The sequence below is a fragment of the Marmota flaviventris genome, chromosome 6 (genome assembly GCF_047511675.1).
Source record: "Marmota flaviventris isolate mMarFla1 chromosome 6, mMarFla1.hap1, whole genome shotgun sequence".
Classification (NCBI taxonomy): domain Eukaryota; kingdom Metazoa; phylum Chordata; class Mammalia; order Rodentia; family Sciuridae; genus Marmota; species Marmota flaviventris.
In genome coordinates this window covers 73,969,080-73,986,537 of record NC_092503.1, presented here as the reverse complement: position 1 = coordinate 73,986,537, position 17,458 = coordinate 73,969,080, and the positions used below count along the sequence as shown (strand labels likewise).

Below are 17,458 nucleotides of genomic sequence, written 5' to 3'. Positions count from 1 at the left end.
CAGAAGCAACATGAGATAGGTAAAAGGCAAATTTGTCACTTCTGTTGGGTTATTTTCTATGAAAAATATATTGTTGCATTTAAAATAAATTTCAAAATTAATATTTTTCAGAATTTCATTATTTTCCTGCCATTGAACCTATTAGTTTATTCCGGGTTCTTCATCATCATTGGTTCTTTTATTCATTAATAATAGAAGCATTATTGGTTGATTTTAAATTTGTTAGAAGATAAATGTTGTTCTTGTTTTGTGATGGTGAGATTGAACCCAGGGCCTTACAAATGCTAGGCAAACTCTGTCACTGAGCCATTTCACCCCTAATTCTAGACAAATGCTTTTTAAAAAGTCATTATGCTACTGATACCTTTTATATATATATAATAACACACATCCCTTTTGTACTTTTATATTACATAAAATTCATTTGTGACTTAAAGTTATCATTTATAACTTGTTTAAAGGTTAAGTGCTTTCCAAGTAAAAAATTAGTGCTACTCTGGGATTGAAAAATATTGATCAGTGAAAGGGAAAATTATATTTTATTTAGTCTTTAGAAAATGAAGATCTATTAATCTTGCACATACACTTAACTCCACGTGTGTAATTGGATAATTGGAGTCCAAAACCAGTTTTAATTTCAAATGTAATGACTACACTGACATAGTCCATTGATTATTATACTACTACTCTAACTTACCTTTTAATTTTTTTTTTTTTTTTTAAGGGAACTCACTCTCTTTTGGAGTAAATTACAGCAAAGAGTAGAACCATCTATACAAGTGTACCTAGAAAGGTGTCGTCAACTTTCTTTGTTAACAAAGACTGTATATCACATTTTCTTCCTGATTAAAGTTATTAATTCAGAGGTAAGAATAATTTAGATTTCTTCTTAATTTCAAATATATAAATCATCTTTAATAAAAGACTAACTTATTATCTTGTCACTTCAGTGATTTCTCCCCCCTTTTCATTTAGCACTTTGGACATTTTCTTATTAATTCTTTTAAAACATTTGATTCAGAGAAACTTAAAAATGAAGTTGAGAATATAAAGCTTGCTCCTAGCCTTTAGAAAAAGTAATATATATAATAGCTACATTTTTTCATTCTTTAATTTTGTTTCAAGTTCTTTTTTTAAAAAAAAAAAAAAATGAAGTACCTGATTTATTTTTTAAAAATGCAACAAATTTTTAAATGAGACAACATATTATTTTCAAAAAGCATCAAGAAGTGAGTATATTTAACCATACTCAGCTCATAATAGAGCAAATAATTCATGCTGTGTGAATTATTCTATATTCTATGGCATGTTTACTGAACTGGCAACAGAGGAAGTTGGTTGAAGGAAGATAGAGGAACATTGTCTTATAAGAATCAGAACCTAGGGCTCCATAATCATCTGACATATATGCTCAAGTTATACTTATGGTTAGAAATGTACATGATAGGAACTCTAGGGATCTTCCAGATTCTTTGTTTAAGGTCATGGTTAATTGTGGCCATGATGTCACACTTTTGCTGAGTTACTCTTTGTACTAAGCAGTCATCAAACTAAGCAGTCGTTCAAACCATGGATTCTTTGCAATCCTTAAAGCCACTCAATAAAGCCTCTTGTCTCTGAGAGTAAGCATTCACTTCCTGGTTGCCTTGTTCTCTTGCTTTCTTGTGTTATGTTTTGTACCCATTGTTTCTAGTTCTTAATGCTACTTTGTTAATTTGACACTCTGGAAATTCAGAAAGTGTAAAGAGGAGTGAATTGAGTTAACAGGTAACCCTCTTTCTTCAAAATTTCAGAAATTACTGAAGACTGTCAGCCACTCAAATACGAATTTAAAAATAATTGTTTCCTTTTTAATTGTTCTGCAGAAGAATTGGAGCAGGTAGCTTATTGCAAATTTTAGTCTTTCCTAGACCCCTTGAAGTTAAAGACTTGAAAGATCCAGCCTTGCCCCTAAAGATTTCATAGTCTGTTGATAGAGACATAAACAATTGATTTGTAATATGGGCCCTTCTAGTGTAGTGAAATGTTGAGACCCCTGGGAAAGCACATTGTTGAACACAGTCCCTCATAGAGAAGTGGGCCATTTAACCCATTTATGTGTTTTGATACTCAAATAGTAATGTCCAGACAAGAGGGAACTGGAGTTCCAGTCATAGAAAAAGCATATGCTTTGGGTATCAAGACAAGTGACAGAAGGGAATATTTGGGATCTATAGGCTGGAATAGAGGTGGGTTAGGGGAGGGGCAGAGAACAGCTAAAATAGAATAGAAAGGTCAGATTGTGAAGGCCCTTTTTTATTCCATGTTAAATATAAATTTAATTCTGAAATGCCTAGTTAGCCTTTAAAATTTTTTAAAAGACATAATGCTATGGGTGGGCTGAAAGGAATGTCCTATAGGGAGCTAAAAGTAACATAAAAACCCTGGGTAACTTTAGGTCAAGGATACTAGGTAGCCAGAGGAAATGAACAGAAAAGGCTATGGAAGAGAGTACCAAAGACAAACTTTGCTTTTGTCAGAAACTTGCTTGATGATGCTGTTCTCGTGCCAGAAAGGAAGTTGAAGCTATTTTTCTGAATTTATACCACTTAGCTTTCTGCTCCATTGACTCATAAATTTAAGCTGGTAATATGATTTTTATGGATTAATTACTCTAATCACATGATACTGTGGAAAACCGTTAAGAATTCAAACTCAACTTTAAAAACATACTAACTTGGTCTAAGGGTTGTGGCTCAGTGGTAGAGTACTTTCCTAACATGCAGTGAGGCACTGGGTTCTATCCCCAGCACCACATAAAAATAAAAACAAATAAAATAAAGGGATTGTGTCCATCTACAAATTTAAAAAAAAAAAATAATACTATATAGTATGACCAGTTTGTGATTCAAGTATTTTCTACAATCTTATTTTTCCAGTAGGCATATATAAACAAAGATAAAAACTCAGAAGCATAAAAATGTTGATATAGTTTCTTTTGTTGGCATTATTTGTTCAGGTAAGATTTTTTAAAAGCAAATTTATTAAAGCTCTTTACCTTTAATGAATTGAAAGTCGACCTTTGAGTTCAGTAGCAAACCAGAATAGAAGTGTCACAAGGATTCCCCTCTGTGATAATTTTAGTTGGTTTGTATGTTTTTTAAATTGGTTTTTATTATTTCTAGAAAAAGTGTTTAGCATTCATATGGCAAAAAGTAGTTTTTCTTTTCTAAGGCATTCATAAGTTCTCTGATCTCTGAATGCTTTCTTAAATTCAATTTTTTTCTCATCATTTCCTAAATTTTCTAAATGATCATGGCTTTGGAAAACTGAAATTCTCATCCTTTATATATGTACCAATCCTTCTGACCTTTATGCGTTTCTTATCCCTTCAGATCATCTTAATGGTTGGCTTGGCTTTTGATTCCTCCAAGGCTTCTTTGTATCCTCCTCTCTCATATGCAGCTTCACTGAGTACACAGGTTTTCTTCTTTCTTGTATATCATAACAGTAGAGTGGCCTGGTTGTCTACTATTATTACCAGTTCATAAGGCAAGAAACAAAAGATGCAAAATGTTTAACTATAAAAATTATAAACCCCAGATCTATCTCAGAATTTCTGTGTAGAATAATTATATAGGTTTATGTGAAAGCTAGAAATATCCATATGTTCCTGCCTCTTTCTCACTTTACCTTTCTTTTCTGTCACTAATAAAATAGGTCTCTACATATCTATCCTTCTTGTCTGTTTTCTTCTTATCTTTGTCCTTTGTTTTTCTAAATCAAGGCCAGTTCAGTATTCTATTCTTCTTCGAACCTTGTGCCTTTTTTGCTCCATAGATGAGCTTTGATTTATTTCTTAACCTGTGAAAATACAATCTCTATCACTTTTCTTTTACTTTTCCTTCATGCCTTTTGAATCCTATATTTCATATATTGTCTTCCAGTACATGTGGCCATTTCCTGTGACTGGCTTGAGTTTTGTATGTAAGGTTTTTTTGTTGTTGTTAGTTGATTGGTTTGGTGGTTTTTGTTTTGTTTTTCTCCTTTCCTTTTTGTCTTTAAAATCCATTTTTTATCTCTTTAATCCTTGCATCAATCAGATGACTCTTACCTTCTTCATTACTGTATCTATTAATTGTTCAGGATGCTAATTCAAAAGAAAAAACTATTGGGCTCTGTCTCCTCCTACTTCTAATTCTCAAGCTGGGTCAGCCATAAGGTAAGTGATGTGACATTCAGATTTATGCTAGCACCAGAATCCCCTATTAGTGATCAAATGGTTATTTTTGATAGAAATGAAAATTTTCTTTTGTTACTAACAAGTTAGGTGATCTGAGGACATGCTCCATTTTGTAATTAGATTAGAGGGTTTGTTTCAGAAGGATTGCAAGTATAAATTTAGGAAGTAAGATTTATGATAAAGATAACATTTATTAGTTGTTTAGTATGTGCCAGACATTACATTGAATTATACTTGGTATTTCAGACAATTTCCTTTAAAGCTCGCAGCAGCAATTTTATGAAGTTTAAGTGCTGTTTTGACTTGTTTTATAAACGAGCTATGAAAAGTCAGAGATGTTAAATAACTTGCAAGTTTGTCTAGACTAGATGATTTTATACCCAGATCTTGTCTTAGTTTGCACTACTTTTTTTCTTTATACATATATTTTTCAGTTGTAGGTGGACACAATACCTTTATTTATTTATATTGGTACTGAAGATCTCAGGGCCTCACACATGGTAGGCAAACATTCTACCCCTGAGCCACAACCCCAGCCCCTTAAGTTACTTTTTTTTCTCCTATTTTTTTTTTTTTTTAATGCAATTCATTTCACACAGACACTAGACTAAGCTGCAGTAATTTGGAAGGGGCATCTTTTTATATGTTGCTCTTGCCAGATTTGAGAAAAGCACATCTGGTGTTAAAAACTAAATTAAAAAACAAATCTCTGTTTAGTATTGATTAAGTTAACATTTCCTGTTTGTTTTTTTCACAGACTGAAGGGGCTGGACTTGCTACCTGTATAGAATTATGTGTAAAAGCTCTTCGCTTAGAATCTACAGAAAATACTGAAGTGAAAATATCCATTTGCAAGACCATTTCATGTTTATTACCTGATGATCTGGAAGTTAAACGTGCTTGTCAACTGAGTGAATTTCTTATTGAACCTACAGTAGATGCATACTATGCTGTGGAAATGTTGTATAACCAGCCAGACCAGAAATATGATGAAGAAAATCTTCCAATACCAAATTCTCTACGCTGTGAGCTCTTACTTGTTTTGAAAACTCAGTGGCCCTTTGATCCAGAATTCTGGGATTGGAAAACTTTAAAACGACAATGTCTTGCACTAATGGGAGAAGAAGCATCCATTGTGTCTTCAATTGATGAATTAAATGACAGTGAAGTATATGAGAAAGTAGTAGAGTACCAGGAGGAGAGTAAAGAAACTTCTATGAATGGACTTTCTGGAGTAATTGGTGCTAATTCTGGCCTTCTTAAAGATATTGGTGATGAAAAACAGAAGAAGAGGGAGATAAAGCAATTAAGAGAAAGGGGATTTATATCTGCTAGGTTTAGGAATTGGCAGGCCTATATGCAGTATTGTGTGCTATGTGACAAAGAATTCCTTGGTCACAGAATAGTACGACATGCTCAGAAGCATTACAAAGATGGGATTTACAGTTGCCCTATTTGTGCAAAGAACTTTAATTCTAAAGAAACTTTTGTCCCTCATGTCACATTGCATGTTAAACAATCTAGTAAAGAGAGACTAGCAGCTATGAAACCACTAAGAAGATTGGGAAGGCCTCCTAAGATTGCGACCACCCATGAGAATCAGAAGACTAATACTGTGGCTAAACAGGAACAGCGGCCAATAAAAAAGAATAGTCTCTATTCAACAGATTTCATAGTGTTTAATGACAATGATGGCTCAGATGATGAGAATGATGACAAAGATAAATCTTACGAGCCAGAAGTAATCCCAATCCAGAAACCAGTACCTGTTAATGAATTTAATTGCCCTGTAACTTTTTGTAAAAAGGGCTTCAAGTACTTTAAAAATTTAATTGCTCATGTAAAGGGGCATAAGGACAATGAAGATGCCAAGCGCTTTCTTGAAATGCAAAGCAAAAAAGTTATTTGCCAGTACTGTAGAAGACATTTTGTAAGTGTTACTCATCTCAATGATCACTTACAAATGCACTGTGGCAGTAAACCATATATCTGCATTCAGATGAAATGTAAGGCTGGTTTTAATAGTTATGCAGAACTTTTAACCCACCGAAAGGAGCATCAAGTCTTTAGAGCAAAGTGCATGTTTCCTAAATGTGGCAGAATTTTTTCTGAAGCTTATTTACTATATGATCATGAAGCACAACATTATAATACCTACACTTGTAAGTTCACAGGTTGTGGTAAAGTTTATCGTTCTCAGAGTGAGCTGGAAAAGCACCTGGATGATCATAGTACTTCTCCTGAAAAAACACTGCCTCCTGAAGACCAGCTTAATTCATCTGGAGATTCTCTTCAGCCTTCCAAAGTGAATCAGAACACAGAAGAGAATACTGAGAAAGAAAGATCTTTGCTTCCTTCAGAGAATAACATTGAAAACAGCTTACCAGCAGATACAAGTAATACTTGGGATAAAAGCAAAGCAGAGTCAGTTGTGACCAAACAAGACCAGAGTTCTTCCTCTGACCTCAGGCAAGCTAATGGACCGTTGCCAAATGGTTTAGAAAACCCTGCTCCTACTCCTCTTCTTCAAGCCAGTGAAGTAGCAGTGTCCATCAAAGTATCTCTGAATCAGGGGATGGAGGATAACTTTGTGAAGCAAGAAAACTCAACTGTGGAAGGCACCAATGAGCCACTGGTCACAAATGTAAATACACCAGTTGAAGATACGTGTAATGATTTGTGCCATCCAGGTTTCCAAGAGAGAAAAGGACAGAATTGCTTTAATGAAGGCCAGATTGCTCAGAATAATCTAGTAAATTCCGAAACTCTTAAAATAGGTGACCTTAATCCACAAAACTTAGAAAGACAAGTGAACAATTTGATGACCTTTTCTGTACAAAATCAGGCAGGATTTCAAAACAATTTACCAACTTCTAAGTTTGAATGTGAAGGTAATGTTAAAACACCACCCAACCTTTATAACTTACCTCTTAAGACATTAGAAAGTATCACATTTGTTCCATCACCGCCTAACCCAAGTAGTTCAATAGGAACTCCATCAGTGCCTCCAAAACCTCCAGTTCAGAAATTCAGCTGCCAGGTCGAGGGATGTACACGAACCTATAATTCTTCACAGAGTATTGGGAAACACATGAAGACTGCACACCCTGACCAATATGCTGCATTTAAAATGCAGCGAAAAAGTAAAAAAGGTCAGAAATCTAATAACTTAAATACACCCAATAATGGAAAGTTTGTTTATTTTTTACCATCACAGGTGAGCTCTAATAATGCATTTTTTACACCACAGACCAAAGCCAATGGGAATCCTGCTTGTTCAGCCCAGTTGCAACATGTCTCACCTTCAGTTTTTCCAGCTCATTTAGCCAGTGTGTCAGCTCCATTATTGCCCTCGATGGAAAGTGTCATAAACCCAAATATATCTTCTCAGGATAAAAGTGAACAAAGTGGTATGCTGTGTTCTCAAATGGAAAATTTATCAAATTCAACCTTGCCAGCACAAATGGAAGATCTAACCAAAACAGTTTTGCCTTTGAATATTGACAGTGGTTCAGATCCTTTCCTTCCTTTACCTGCAGAAAGTAGTTCAATGTCTCTGTTCCCTTCACCAGCAGATAGTGGGACAAATTCTGTTTTTTCCCAACTGGAAAATAATACAAATCATTATTCCTCACAGATTGAAGGAAACACTAATTCCTCTTTTCTAAAGGGGGGTAATGGTGAAAATACAGTTTTCCCTTCACAAGTAAATGTTGCAGATGACTTCAGTAACACCAGTGCCCAGCAGTCTGCACCTGAAAAAGTGAAAAAAGACCGAGGGCGTGGCCCAAATGGGAAGGAAAGAAAACCCAAGCACAACAAAAGGGCTAAATGGCCTGCAATTATCAGAGATGGGAAATTTATCTGTAGCAGGTGTTATAGAGCTTTTACTAATCCAAGGTCACTGGGTGGACATTTATCTAAGCGATCTTATTGTAAACCACTGGATGGAGCAGAAATTGCTCAAGAACTTCTACAAAATAATGGACAGCCTTCTCTTCTTGCCAGCATGATTCTGTCCACAAATGCAGTAAATTTGCAGCAGCCACAACAGTCTACCTTCAATCCAGAAGTGTGTTTTAAAGATCCATCATTCCTACAGCTTCTTGCTGCTGAAAATCGCTCATCAACATTTTTACCAAATACATTTCCTCGATCTGGTGTGAATAACTTTAATACCAGTGTTAGTCAAGAAGGAAGTGAAATTATTAAACAGGCTTTAGAAACTGCTGGCATTCCCAGTACCTTTGAGGGTGCCGAAATACTTTCTCAGGTTGTTCCAACAAGTTGTATCTCAGATACAGCACAAGTAAATGCAACAGTGATGCCAAATCCAACTGTACCACCCTTATTGCAGACTGTATGCCATTCAAACACCCTCCTGACAAACCAGAATCAGACACCAAATTCCAAAACTTCCACCGTGGAGGAATGTAGCAGTTTGCCTGTTTTTCCAACAAATGACTTACTACTGAAGACTGTTGAAAATGGTTTGTGCTCTAGTTCATATACTAATTCTACTGGTCCATCACAAAATTTTACCAATAACAGTTCACGTGTTTCAGTTATAAGTGGTCCTCAGAACACAAGATCCAGTCATTTAAATAAAAAGGGAAATAGTGCTTCTAAGAGAAGAAAGAAAGTTGCTCCTCCACTAATTGCACCTAATGCTTCCCAAAACTTAGTACCCAGTGACTTAACAACAATGGGACTTATAGCAAAGAGTATTGAGATCCCTGCTACTAATATTCATTCAAATGTAATTCCAAATTGTGAATCTCAGAGTTTGGTGGAAAATCTAACACAGAAATTAAATAATGTTGACAATCAGTTGTTTATGACTGATGTAAAAGAGAACTTTAAAACCAATCTTGAGTCTCATTCAGTGTTAGCCCCTTTAATAAAAACTGAAAATGGTGATTCCCAGATGATGGCTTTGAATTCATGCACAACTTCAGTGAATTCTGATTTGCAGATTTCTGAAGACAATGTTATGCAGAACTTTGAAAAGACTCTTGAAATTATTAAAACTGCTATGAATTCTCAAATACTTGAGGTAAAAAGTGGATCTCAGGGTGCTGGTGAAACATCACAGAATACTCAAATTAATTATAACATTCAGCTTCCTTCAGTGAATCCTGTACAAAATAACAAATTACCTGATTCTTCTCAGTTTTCCTCTTTCGTAAGTGTAATACCAACCAAAAGTAACATTCCTCAGTCTGAAGTATTGCATAAAGAGGATCAAATACAGGAAATTTTAGAAGGCTTACAAAAATTAAAATTAGAAAATGACCTGTCCACTTCATCCCAGTGTATATTAATAAATACATCAGTGACACTGACTCCTGCTCCTGTTAAACCAGTTCCAACTGTCACAGTTGTTCAGCCAGTTTCTGAAATGATACACATTCAGTTTAGTGACAAAGTTAATAAACCCTTTGTGTGTCAAAACCAAGGCTGTAACTACAGTGCTATGACAAAGGATGCACTGTTCAAGCACTATGGTAAAATCCACCAATATACTCCAGAGATGATTCTTGAAATTAAGAAGAATCAGTTGAAATTTGCTCCATTTAAATGTGTAGTACCTACATGTACAAAAACATTTACAAGAAATTCTAATCTCCGGGCACATTGTCAGTTGGTGCATCATTTTACAACAGAAGAAATGGTAAAGTTAAAAATAAAAAGGCCTTATGGAAGAAAATCTCAGAATGAAAATTTGTCAGCCCCACGAATTACACAAGTGAAAAAACAGCCAGGTATAACAGAGGAAAACAAAAGGGAATGTCAGCCTACCCTAGAATTGGGATCAGCAACAGAAAATGCTCTCAGTAATGTAGCAGTGATCCCAGAAAAACAACTCATAGAAAAAAAAAGTCCTGAAAAGACAGAAAATTCTTCACAATTGGTTGCAGTTACTTCTGACCAATATAATATCAATTCTCTCACAAATATACAAACCAAAGGACGGAAAATTAGGAGGCATAAAAAAGAAAAAGAGGAGAAAAAACGGAAGAAGCCAGTTTCCCAGTCCCTTGAATTTCCAACAAGATATAGTCCCTATAGACCTTATCGATGTGTTCACCAGGGATGCTTTGCTGCCTTTACAATACAGCAAAACTTGATTCTTCATTATCAGGCTGTACATAAATCAGATCTTCCTGCGTTTTCTGCAGAGGTTGAAGAGGAAAATGAAGCTGGTAAAGATATTGAAGAAACTGAAACTAAACAAACCATGAAAGAATTTCGATGTCAGGTGAGTGACTGTTCTCGAATTTTCCAAGCAATTACTGGCCTAATACAACACTACATGAAACTTCATGAAATGACCCCTGAGGAGATTGAAAGCATGACTGCTTCTGTGGATGTTGGGAAATTCCCATGTGACCAATTAGAGTGTAAATCTTCATTTACAACATATTTGAATTATGTTGTTCATCTTGAGGCAGACCATGGAATTGGATCAAGGACAAGTAAAACCGAAGAAGATGGCATATATAAGTGTGATTGTGAAGGCTGTGACCGTATATATGCAACTCGGTCTAATCTCCTCCGACACATTTTTAATAAGCATAATGACAAACATAAAGCTCACTTGATTCGCCCAAGAAAATTAACACCTGGCCAGGAAAATATATCAAGCAAGGCAAACCAAGAAAGATTAAAGTCTAAACATCGGGGAACAAAACATAGCAGATGTGGAAAGGAGGGAATCAAAATGGCTAAGACCAAAAGAAAGAAAAAAAATAATTTAGAAAACAAGAATGCAAAGATTGTGCAAATTGAAGAAAATAAGCCTTATTCTCTGAAACGTGGAAAGCACGTATATTCTATAAAGGCTAGAAATGATGCCTTGTCTGAGTGTACAAGCAGGTTTGTAACCCAGTATCCGTGTATGATAAAGGGATGTACTTCAGTTGTTACAAGTGAAAGCAATATAATTAGACATTATAAATGTCATAAATTATCTAAGGCATTTACATCACAACACCGCAATCTTCTCATTGTTTTCAAACAGTGTGGCAACTCAGAAATAAAGGAAAATTCTGAGCAAGAAGGTGCTATGAATGATGTGAAAGATTCTGAGACATGTGTATCAGAGACCAATGAAAACTCAAGAGCAACTACTGCTCCACAGAAGGAAGTTGAAAAAAATGAAAAAGATGAAATGGATGAGCTAACGGAATTGTTTATTACAAAATTAATAAATGAAGACAGCACAACTGTGGAGACCCAAGCTAATACCTCTTCAAATGTAAATAACAGTTTTCAGGAAAATAACCTCTCCCAGTCAGAAAGACAAAAAGCAAGCAATCTAAAGAGAGTTAATAAAGAGAAAAATGTCTCACAAAATAAGAAAAGGAAAGTTGAAAAAGCCGAACCAGAACTAACAGTTAAGTTAAGTAACATGCATAAAGAAGAAGAAACTGCTGTTGCAATTCAAACCACTGAGGAGCATCCTGCTTCTTTTGACTGGAGCTCATTTAAACCAATGGGATTTGAAGTATCATTTTTGAAGTTTCTTGAGGAGTCTGCCGTGAAACAGAAGAAAAGTACCGACAAAGACCATCCAAATAGTGGAACTAAAAGAGGAGCCCATTCAAATTCAAGAAAAAATACTGATAAGACGCTTATGACTAGTGGAAATCATGTGTGCTCTTGTAAAGAAAGTGAAATCTTTGTACAGTTTGCCAATCCATCACAGCTTCAGTGCAGTGATAATGTAAAAATTGTTTTAGACAAGACTCTTAAAGATTGCACTGAGCTTGTCTTAAAGCAACTTCAGGAAATGAAACCTACCGTCAGTCTGAAAAAACTTGAAGTACATTCAAATGATCCCGATATGTCTGTAATGAAAGAAATCATTATAGGTAAAGCCACAGGCAGGGGGCAGTACTGATAACTAATGTACTATAAATACATCATTTATAGTTGTATTTTAAATAGGAAGCCATCAAGCATGCTGTAATTGTGAAACTTATTATTTTTTGTTGATGTGAATTAACCTGGCAAAAAAGAAAAAAAAAAAAAAAACATGACATTTGTCATGTAAAACTTTTTTTTATCCCTATGGGACTTGAGGAATAGAATCAATACTTCAGTTATTGTAAATATTTGAGTTAACCTCAAATTTCTATGTCCCAGTTGCCCTTTTCATAAACCAGACTGAATTATCTGTGTGATTGGTATGTTTCACCAGGTCACTGCTCATGTATAACAGTACTCTTCATTTGTAGATACCTTTTTTTGTATATATTTATTATTGTAAATCATTTGCTGCCACCAGCAGTCTGTAAGTCTAAACTATTAAATGATACATTTATATTTGGAATTTTAATTTTTAACTAAGTGATCAAATTTTTAAAACTTCTTTTATTGTTTTAAATTAAGAACTTTTTGAACTAAAACTAGAAACTTTGTCATAGTTCATTGATTTTTTTTTTTTTTACATGAAACATTATATTTACAATATGATCTCAAGACAATGTTTCACAAAGTAGGCACATTGTATCAACACTTGGCTCTGCTTTGTAAGTTTGCCATCTGGGATTTTTGGGTGGTTTTTGTGTGAAATTAAAGCAGATTCTTTAGTGGTTTCCTATAGCAACAGTTTTTTTTTTTTTTCTTTCCTCCTTTTTTCATGACTTTTGATTGGATATAGTTACTATGAGTCCATGACATATGATGGCAATGTGAATTTAAAAATTTACTACATTGAAGATTTTAAACATTGGTATTTTAAAAAATCCTTTGTGAATGTGATAGAAACTAGTAGTGTGGAGCAGTGTAAATATTTGAGGTGGTGATTTGTGAAGTAGCCCAGTATTGCCTTAAATAAAATCACATTTTGTTTCTTGTTTTATACATGTGATCTTATAAAGGTTTTCTCCCATTTTCTGAGATTTATAGCTTGGTGTATAGCTTTAAACTGTATAAACTTTTGTGGAAATAATTTTTTAAACATTTTTATAAATCTTAAAATTGGTATCATCAAAGTGAGCCCATCTTGTGTTTATAAAATGCAAGAATCTTAACATTTATAGTTACATAGATGAAACACTTTCTATAAGGAAGTTGAATGTTTTGATTTTACTGTTTATAGATGTTAGATTGTACAGATATGTCTGTATTTTCTCACCATATCTAATGATACTTTTTTTCATTAGATCACTCTTCAAGAGCAGTATTAGTTGTTATAATTGATTATTTTGATTATTCAGTATATAGTTAGCTCTTATAGTTTTAGCTTTATTCACCATATTTATACTGTGGATTCACAGCCAGAGGTAGAAGTTATTTCAGGACAGTTGATGACCTTCATTTAAAGTCCAACTAAAATCAGTACTGGAAAAAAAAGAAGACATTCTTTCACTATTACTTTTGTTTGCCATAAATATTATATTGATTTTTTTATGTTGTGTTTGTTATAAAAGAATTGCATTCAAAATATACTGGCCTGGGATATTGATGATATTGTAATGATACAAAAAAAAATGTGTATATTCCCTGTGCAGCATCAGATTTGCAGGAAAAATGAAGCACTTAACTGAAATTGCTGGTACTCTGAATAAATAAGCATGGTCAAGGAGTGAACTATTTTCTTTTGGAAAATATTTTTTTAAGTTTTATTATTAAAGTATTATAGCTTAATTTTTAGGCTTAGTGGATTATATTGAGTAGTTGGTTTCACTACCTTAAGGTTTATTATCAATATGCATAAAACTTGACACATTAAAATCCCTACCCTTTGGTAAGCCCACTGTTATTTATTAAAATAAAAGTTGTTTTCATGGGTGGTTAATACATGTTTTTCTTCTAAAACAATAATTTAACTGAGTAATTTTAATATTAATTTTTTGTTAATTGAATATTTTCATACGGTTTTCTTAGAAGTTGACCTAGCTCTTAAAGGTAGGCACCTAGTAAAAATGCCTGATATAGTATAATAGCAAATAAGTTTATTTCTGATAATCATGATGAGCCACTGTTAAGTGAAAATGCCAATGTGTTGGGGCTTTTCTTTTGCTTACTAGCTTGAGAAAATTGACCATTATACAATTCTGTAATTGTTCCCCTGAAAGGGTTTGCCAACATTGAGTGATTTTTTTTTTTTTTAATTTTAGATATTGTATGTTGAAAGTAATTATGGAAGAGTGGGCTTTTTAGCATGGGACAGAAAATTCAAATTATAATATAAAGGAAATATGAATTTATAGAGTAGCATGTTGGTAAAATTCAATATGGAATGTAATGCCTAAGTATTAAAAAAGAATCAAAGTATATTTTTTTCATGGTATACTTTTCCTCAATCTATTTCTTTTGAGATATTTCTTTCTGCAATCTAAATTTTACCAAGGTTTCATCAGTTTAAAATGTATTTTTTTCTCTTCTCAATCCAAAGGATTTTAATACTACACTTAACAAACATTATTAATATTCAATACATCATTAAGTTAAATGTAACTATTTTGGAACTTTTCAGCAGCTGAATTTACTATAGTTAAATTATTTTAAAGGGCTAGAGAGATAAGAATTGTAAGCTTCCTCCCCACTGGGGAAAAAAAAATGGTTACTGAGTGCATTTAGGTTGAACAACTTAAATCAGTTACAAATTTTGGAAAGGAACCAGAAGTACTGTTAAATGTAAATGGAGTATTTTTTCTTTAAAAAAATCATATATATATATATATATACACACACATACATACACACACACACACACATATATATATGTATATCATAGTTGTAAATAAACACAATATCATTTTATTTATTTTTATGTGGTCCTGAGGATTGAATCCAGTGCTTCACATGTACAAGGCAAGCTCTCCCAGCCCTAGTATTTTTCTTCTTTGATGTTAATGTTTAGGTATATCCCACTGAATAAGTATCCTTAACAGACTTGGGAAAATGAGTCTAAAACGGCTTTCATGCAGCCAGGATTGGTGATTATTATGATTGGTCTCTTTGTCTGCTCCACTTGATTCTTGTACTGTGCTAATTGTTAATGTTTTGAATATCATTCTGTATTCACCTTTTATTAAAATCAAGTCTCTCTACTTGCTTAAAGCCCCTACCAACCTCTTCAGATATTCTTAATCCCACTTACCATTTCCTGCTGTTTATATTTCCCCCTCACAAAGCCGTCACACATAACTATGTCTAGCTAGAATGCTTATTCCTTTATTTTTAATGACTAACTATCCATCAGTACTCAGCCTAAATGTCACCTTTTCAGAGACACCCCCAGATGCTCTATAATAAGATTACACACACCCACAAGTGTTTTTACTTTTTATATTTGTTAAGTTTACCATCTATCCTTCCCATCACTACCAGTTGATGAAGAAGTTTTTTTTCACTGGCCTTACTCATTTCAGTGAAATGGGAGCCCTACCCCTTTTTATCAAAAAACAGTCCATCTTCTAGATTACATCCCTACTCTAACCTCTCAAGCACTCTAACCTCTCAAGCACTTTCATTTAACTGCCTTTTTTTTTTTTTTTTTTTGTACCAGGGTTTAAACCCAAGGGGTGCTTAACCACTGAGACATATCCCAGCCCTTTTTAAAAGTCTCTTTATTTTAAGATGGTCTCACCAAGTTGCTCAGGACCTTGATAATTCTTGGAGGCTAGCTTTGAACTTTGGATTCTCCTGCCCCAGCCTCCCAAGCATGTGGGATTACAGGCATGTGATACCACGCCCAGCTGATGAACCTTTCTTTACTGCCAGATTCTCTTCAACAATTTGAAAGGCCCTAGTAGCTATTGTTCTTGAAAGAGATGACAGAGACGTTTTATTTCAGCCAACCAAAACCCCATTTGTCTTGTTCCAATCACAGCTAATGTATTTTCACATTCTGTTTTCTCACTTGTCATTTACCACTTTTTTTTTTTTTTTTTTTTTTTTTTTTTGTGGTGCTAGGGATTGAACCTAGGACCTTGTGCATGCGAGGCAAGCACTATACCAACTGAGCTATGTCTCCTGGAACTCCTAAAATTACTCTTACCAGGATCACCAGCCTTTTCTATGATGTTTAACTGGTACTTTTAATGCCCTCCTTTACTGCCTTGGGAGAATTCAATAGGGTGATGCTTCTCCTTGACATTTTCTTAGTTTTCTCTTTTTGGCTATTCCAGCTCTTTTTCTATCCCTACTTCATTTCTCAGTACCTGGGCTCTGAGTCATTGGTCTCTCTATCCTCTTTTTGGATGATTACGTCCATTCTTTGGAGTTTAGTATACAAATGAACCAATTGTGCTCAGATTTATATTTCTAAGATCAAACTTCATGGTATTTATAACTGCGTACCGCAGAGTTGAACACATTATATCCAGACAATTATTTTCTCCAACCACCTTCAATCTATTCCTCTACCAATATTCCTTATCTGGAGAAGTAACGTCTCTTGCCTGTTTGATGTTGCTACAATTAATAGCCAATTTATGACATTACCCTGTATTTAGTCACAGTTATGGTCACTTCTACCTCCAAAGTGGAAAGCTGCTTCTTTCCATGTCATAACATGAATCCAAATCACCATCACCTCTGTAACATTCTCCCTATTTTCTTCCAGAATATTCCCACCATTTTTAAATTTTTATTTTGTTTAATGTAAAACAGGTTCTCTCCCCTGACTCACAAGTTAGCCAGTATATGCTACTTCTGGCTTCAAGTAATTGTGAATGGTGATGCTGTTTACCAAGATAATATAGAAAGAATAGGCTTAGAGGAGAAATTAATGTTGAGTTTGAGGTTCCTGTTAGGTTATCAAGGAAGAGGTATACTGGTTGATTCTTTATAGGAGTCTTTTCTTGAAGGATTGAATCCTATCTATCTTTTGACCATATAGCCCAGCATCTAGATTATACTAAGCAATTGATAAATTCTGTTGGAAATGAAGAAGAAGCAAAGTCAGTCTTTAGATCTGTAGTTGAGATCTAAAGTTTGGGGATTGGCAGTTTTTAACTCTATTTGTAAGCAATTTTTATTATTATTATATTTATTATTAATATGAGAGAATGTTGTGCCCAGAAAGCATGTAGGGAAAGATAATCAAGGAATGAGCCCTTAGGAATACCAACACTTAGTGGGCAGAAGAAAATAGACCAGCAAAGAGAACTTGGGGAGGAAGAGTCAGAAGAGTGCCAGAAAAGCCCATGAAGGCACAAAATGTCAAGTAGGTTGGTAAAAGAGGTAGTCATGCCAAATGCCATTGAGAGATCAATT

General features: G+C 34.3%; 1 protein-coding gene across 2 annotated transcripts in view; it reads left to right on the top strand.

The window, feature by feature from the left end:
- Znf292 (zinc finger protein 292) overlaps positions 1-14,030 on the top strand; it is a 79,587-nt gene extending 65,557 nt beyond the window's left edge. For both annotated transcript variants that reach the window (XM_027928293.2, XM_071613223.1), the window contains 2 exons: positions 725-866; positions 4,980-14,030. In XM_027928293.2, coding sequence (XP_027784094.1) covers positions 725-866; positions 4,980-12,128 — 7,291 coding nt within the window. In that variant the 3' untranslated portion in view covers positions 12,129-14,030. The remainder of the gene's footprint in view (positions 1-724; positions 867-4,979) is intronic.
- The last annotated feature ends 3,428 nt before the right edge of the window (positions 14,031-17,458 follow it).